The 5,498-nt window shown below is 60.2% G+C and overlaps 1 protein-coding gene across 1 annotated transcript in view; it reads right to left on the bottom strand.

Moving 5' to 3' along the window:
* SH2D3C (SH2 domain containing 3C) overlaps positions 1-3,881 on the bottom strand; it is a 7,350-nt gene extending 3,469 nt beyond the window's left edge. The window contains exons 1-4 of the mRNA XM_010133007.1: positions 3,600-3,881; positions 2,874-3,322; positions 988-1,112; positions 93-655 (exon numbers count right to left, since the gene is read on the bottom strand). Of these exons, the coding sequence (XP_010131309.1) occupies positions 93-655; positions 988-1,112; positions 2,874-3,322; positions 3,600-3,881 (1,419 nt within the window). The remainder of the gene's footprint in view (positions 1-92; positions 656-987; positions 1,113-2,873; positions 3,323-3,599) is intronic.
* Positions 3,882-5,498: the final 1,617 nt, after the last annotated feature.

Below are 5,498 nucleotides of genomic sequence, written 5' to 3'. Positions count from 1 at the left end.
TCCCGTATGCTTGGGGGTTCTCTGATCCCCTGCCAACCCAGAGCGACTGGAGGGCAGCAGTGCCCATCCCTCCCGCCTGGCCCCGGCCGTACCAGGCAGTCCACTTTGGTGATGTGTTTGGCCAACGTCTTCACGTCCACCTCTGCCAGCAGCTCTTTGACCTTCTTGAGCACAGCCATCTCCAGGGGTTTGTTCTCCAGGGGGATAAGCAGGGACTGGAAGGCTGTGGGGTTGAAGGAGGAGGTTGTCTCCATGGTGGGGGGCACAAAGCCCGTGAAGTCCAGCTCTCCTTTCAGCCTCTGCCCTGCCTCTGCTTCCCCAGAGCCATTCTCCACAGTCCCTCTCTGTCCTTCCTCCACCTTTAGTCTCTCCACATAGCTCTTTGTTGGCACTTGTTTGGTGTCGTGAGCTGGCCGGTCTCTGCTGATGGGCGAGGTGGGGTGGAGCTGGCAGTAATGCCCCGTGTCCGGGTCGCTGTAGCTGTTCACGGAGGGAGAGGGGGAGGCACGGGAGTACCCGTGGCAGGGTGTCGAGTGGGTGCTGTGGGTAGGGTCTGGCAGAGGTTTGGCGTTGTTCCCCGCGCACAGCTGGGGCTCGCTGGACCTTCTTATGACTGGAGAGGCCGCTTGGCAGGCATGTGGCTTTAGCCGTGTCACTGTAAGGAGCAGAGAAGACCCCGTCATCAAAGCGCAGGGACCAGGGAGGCAGCAGCTTGGGGATGCGTAGCTCGGGGAAAGCCCTGCTGCCCGGAGGGACTCAGCCGGTGCCAGGGCAGCAGCACAACGATGCAGCTGAGGATGGGCTGGGGTCCCATCATCAGCTCAAGCCCTCTGTTACGACGGGGTTTTGCTAACAGTGACGCGGGAGTGATGCAGGGGCTCATCTTTACAGTCAGCTCTGTCCCCCTCCCCAGGGCCCTGCATGACACCCTTGCCAAGCCCAGCCACTTCCCCACCATCCCCAACAGGGTGGAGGGGCGATGCCTACCCGTGCTGTAGGCAGGTGACGCTGGGTTCTCGGAGATGGGGGACATCGGGGAGTGAAGGTCTTGGATCTGGTCCACGCTGACGGCACAGTTGCGAATGATGTCCCTGTGGTGGGGCAGGGACACGCTGCGGAGAGGGCACATGAGGCAAGTTAGTCCCTGCAAACAAGGCCTAGGGCAAGGGTAGAGGGGCTGGGATGAGGGTTTGCTGCCCTGTGACCTCCCCTGGGGTCATCACCTCCTTCACAACTACCCGTAAGAGCTGAACCCACAACGAGCTCAGCAGCAATGAGCGGGCAGTGCCTGGGGCAGCTGGGAGCAGGAGGGGCCAGCACCTATATGAAGCAGAGCCAGCCCTGGCACTAGGAGCTTGGTCAGGTGGAGCATGGAGAGATGTCCTGATGCCAAGGTGGGATGGGATGGGATGGTTTGGTTTGGCTCAGCTCGGCTCTGGGGTGCTGCGGGGAAGTGACTCTGGCAAAGAAGTAGTGGGGGTTAGTTTTCTAGGGTGTGCTGCAAGGTGATGTTCGATGCTGGATGTGTTACGCTGTTTCCACCTGAGAGCTGTGCCAGGACTGTTAGGTGAGCTGCTGCTCTGAGCCAAAGCTTAGGAGAAGTGGAAAGTCCAGCCTGGAAGCTGGACTGGGAGCCCAGCAGGCGCCTCCTGGGTTGTGTGTGGGCTCACAGCCCACAGTCAGCAAGCAAGGAGCTCTCGGGCTGGTGGGGCAGCAGTTGTGGCCTGATGCAAACAAGGATGTCGATGGTGTTGTGAAACATGCTGTGTCTGGGGGGCCTTGAGTGCAGGGAGGGCTGCAAGGAGGCGTGGCAGGTGACTGAGTGCCCTCCCTGCCACGGGTGAGGGCTGGGCTGCTGTGATATGCTCGGTCTTGAGTGCTGTGCCTGCCTGGTGGGAGGAGGATGGGAGAGCAGTGGTGGCGATAAGGGGTTTAGGGAAAATGTGAGTGGTGAGGAAAGACTGATGGATCTGGGCTCCTATTCTGGAAACACATGCTCTCCTGGAAGTTAGAGTGTTTTCCTTTTCTCTGCCATAACAGTTGGCTGCCTGTTTTCTGCTGGCGCGTTCTCACCCTGCCCTTGGGCTGAGAAGGTCGGGGGTGGTGAGAAAGCGGCTTGAATTAAGGACAGGCTGTGGGACAGGCTGTGTCCTGCTGGGTAGGCAGGAGTAGATGAGTCCCCCCTCAGCTGCGCTGTGTGAGGATGTGTGTGTGGCTCTGCCTTCCCTGCCAGGCTCTGGGCAGCCTGGGGCTGCCAAAAACAACCTGTGCAAAGGCAATCTCACTCACCTCTGGAGAAGGTCAACTGCTCCAAGGTTAAAGGGAGCAGATCAGCCGTGTGGAGGCTGTGGTCTGGGTGCTGTGCAGCACAGCTCCATCCACCTCCTCCGGCCCATCAGGCTTCTAACTCCTCTGGGTAACTCCTTGCAAATGCTCCAGCTGAGCAGCAAGGGCTCTAAAACTAAAAGGGCTTTTCACAAACAAACCAACAAATGCCTCTGCGTGGCTGTGACTGGCCCTTCTCTCTCAGCTGCCTGGGAAGGCTTGGCTCCCCAGCTCTGACAAGCCCTGACAAGCTGGTAATCCTGGACCGGGTGATTGTAAAACATTCTCTGGCTTCTGGCCTGTGATGCTAAAGCCATGTCTGCTCGCTGGGCGGCTGCTGCGGTAGCTCAATGTGGTTGGCAGCTGGCCTGGTAGAAAACTCCAGTTCTAGCTGGGTACTGGTTCTTCCCTCCATACCTTTGGTGGTCTCTCTTGGATCCATCATCCCAAATCCCTGCCCTGCACCCCAGGAGCAGGGACCAAGTGTGACTCTGCCTCTTGCCCAGGTTCTGGTCCTCTGCCCAGCTGAGCTGAGCCCACGTGCTCACCTGGTCGGGCACCCCTCAGCCCTGGTGATCTTGTCTGCTGTCAGGCCATCTGTCATAGTGATGCTTCTCCTCTTGATGTGCCCCCCTTTCTGGGTGGTGGGGCTGTGGGGTCCCCCATGCTTGCCGTTGGCCAGCCCGTAGCTGGCTTCCAGGTAGCGCAGGGGGAAGGTGCGATTGATGGGGCAGTAGACGATGGCTCCGCTCTGCTCAGAGATGGCCTTGCGGTTGCCCACGTAGAAGCGAACGAGGGCAGGCACGTTGTCAAAGCTCTCCTGCTCAAAGAGGTATTGGACACGGGTATGGCCCTCGCTGGACTTGACGGTCACCTTGTTGATCTTGAAGTGGAGGGGCTCATTGCGCCAGCGGCACGTCAGCACGTAGTCGCCCAGGCTGGTGAGCGAGTCGCGGATGAGGAAATCACCGTTCCTCTGCACGAGGCTCTCTGACACCTGGCAGGGGACAGGGCAGCAGTTCAGGCATGGCCATGCTGTTGGGACCACACTGGGTGGACTGGGGGCATGGGTGGATGCTCCGCTGGGGCATTGGCTCATTCCCCTGAGATGCAGGAGGGCATTTCCCATGTCAAAACCAGGCAGCTCAGAGCTAATGAAGCTCGTCTGGAGGCTTCCCAGGAGGACAGGTTGGTGGTTCTGCATGGTCTCGGGGTGCTCTCCCTAAGCAGCCCAAGCCGAGGGTGCCCAGAGCCACCCACCTTCCCCTCCTCACCTCCCGGGGGATGCGACCGTGGTACCAAGCGTGGCTGCGCAGGTCAGTACTGCTCAGCTTCAGCTCCTCTTCCAGCTCCTTGTGAAGCTTCTCCGGTGACGAGTCAAGGATGTATTTCTCCTTGGAGAACTGTACAGGGGAGGAGAGAGTGTCAGCTTGTGCAGCAGAGCAGGGCCTGGGGAGGGAAGGGCTGACCTTGCGCTGGGCTGGCAGGGTCTCCGTGTGAGGACTGCAGGGCTCTCCACGGGCACTGGCACCGCCACCCACCAGGAGCAGACCCATCCCCGGGGGACAGGTAGCTCAGAGCTGTGTATGAGAATCCCTACAGGTGACAAAGGATGCGGGTGCGGTCACAGGCCAGCACTTGTAGGGTCTCCTGGTGGCATGTCCCTGTCAGGCCTGACTACCCCGTCCCCGAGGTGCTGCCTCTCTGCCCCAGCTCAGAGATGGTTGCAGCTGGGTGGGAGAAAACCTGCCCCAGCTCCCTCTCAAACACCTCCAGGGCTGAACCACTGTGGAAAGCACTTTTCCAGGAGAAAACCTGCATTATTCCTCCTTGAAACACCCACCTTGGTCCCTCCTCCAAAGGGTTAACTCTCTCTTTTTAGCCTGATGGTGGCATGAATAGTAATGACAAATGTGAAGGGAACCTTCTGCATTGAAATTAGCTTTTACCGGCACTGGTGCACCTGCGCCTGGAGGATGCAATTTGCCCCCCAGTTTCCCGGAGAGATAAGGGATGGCGTCATGTCCCCAGTGTTCCCGGAGGGCAGCCAAGGATGCTGTGCTGCCAGCACGGGGCAGATGAGGCTTGTCTGGGGAGGCGAGTGCAGGCTTGGGGTTCCCGTGAACTCGGCTCGTGAGGCAGGTTCCCCTGGTCAGCGTGGTGGCTTTGAGATGCGCCCTGCGCCGGTGCCAACGCTAGTGCCTCAGCAGTGCTGCGTGGTGCAGCCAGGAGTCCTGAGTGGCCCCGTAACCCAGATGGGTGCTGTCCTGCAAGGGGGACGTGGGCCACTGCCATGGGCCAGGGAGCCTGGATGGGGCTACTGCGGGGTCCCATTCCACCGTTCCCACAGGCGAGGGTGGCTTGGTGGCCTGGCTCTCAGTGGCAGCGTCAGCACGAGGCACCGCAGGCTGTCCAGGTCTTTGGCACTTGTTAGGACAGGATGCTGCTGCTGTCTTGGAGGACAGGCATGGGCTTGAAACACTGCTGACACGGCTCTGGCAGTGCCAGAGGAGCAGGCTGGCACTCATGGTTCCCCAGAGCTCTGGGAGCTGCAGCACCATGCCAGTGCACTGGGGACCTGCCTCAGAGGTGACCCCTTTGCCCAGCACCTCATTCTCCATGTCCCGTGTTGATTCCCTCTGCTCTGCTGTGAGCAGAGGAGAGCAGGGGAAAGCATAGAGCACGGTGCTGTTCTCCGTGCATCCGCTGCTCTTGGGGTGCTTCTGCAACCCCACTGAGTCCCTCAGCAGGACCCTGACCCCAGGTCCCTCCCTCCCCTGGGGGAGATGCTGCGTCCCCCGTAGTAGCTGCATTTATCAGGCAAGCTAGGCAGCTGTCCTGGGGACCCTGCTCCAGCCTGGGGAGGGGGAAGGAGGCTACAAAGGGCTTGTGCAATGGACCGTGGTCCTCAGGGCTTGCCCTCACCCGCCTGGACCTGCCTCTGTTCCACCCTTCCCAACTCCTAGCAAGTCTCAAGGTGCTGGGACAGCAGAAGCAGCCTGTGAAAACAGTACTGACTGAACCCAGACTTGCTCAGCCGACTGCGTTTGCCCTCCCCATGAGGGGGTCCTGCTCTCTGGAGCCACAGGAGCCTGAACCAGGAGACACGTAGGTTGTCCTGTCCTGACCGAGGGCTGCAGGGAGCCAAGTGCTTGCTGCTGCTCTGGGGCCCT

Source organism: Buceros rhinoceros, unplaced genomic scaffold, assembly GCF_000710305.1.
Source record: "Buceros rhinoceros silvestris isolate BGI_N320 unplaced genomic scaffold, ASM71030v1 scaffold26233, whole genome shotgun sequence".
NCBI lineage: Eukaryota > Metazoa > Chordata > Aves > Bucerotiformes > Bucerotidae > Buceros > Buceros rhinoceros.
Note: the sequence above shows the minus strand (reverse complement) of the source record. Positions and strands in the feature narration are given on the sequence as shown.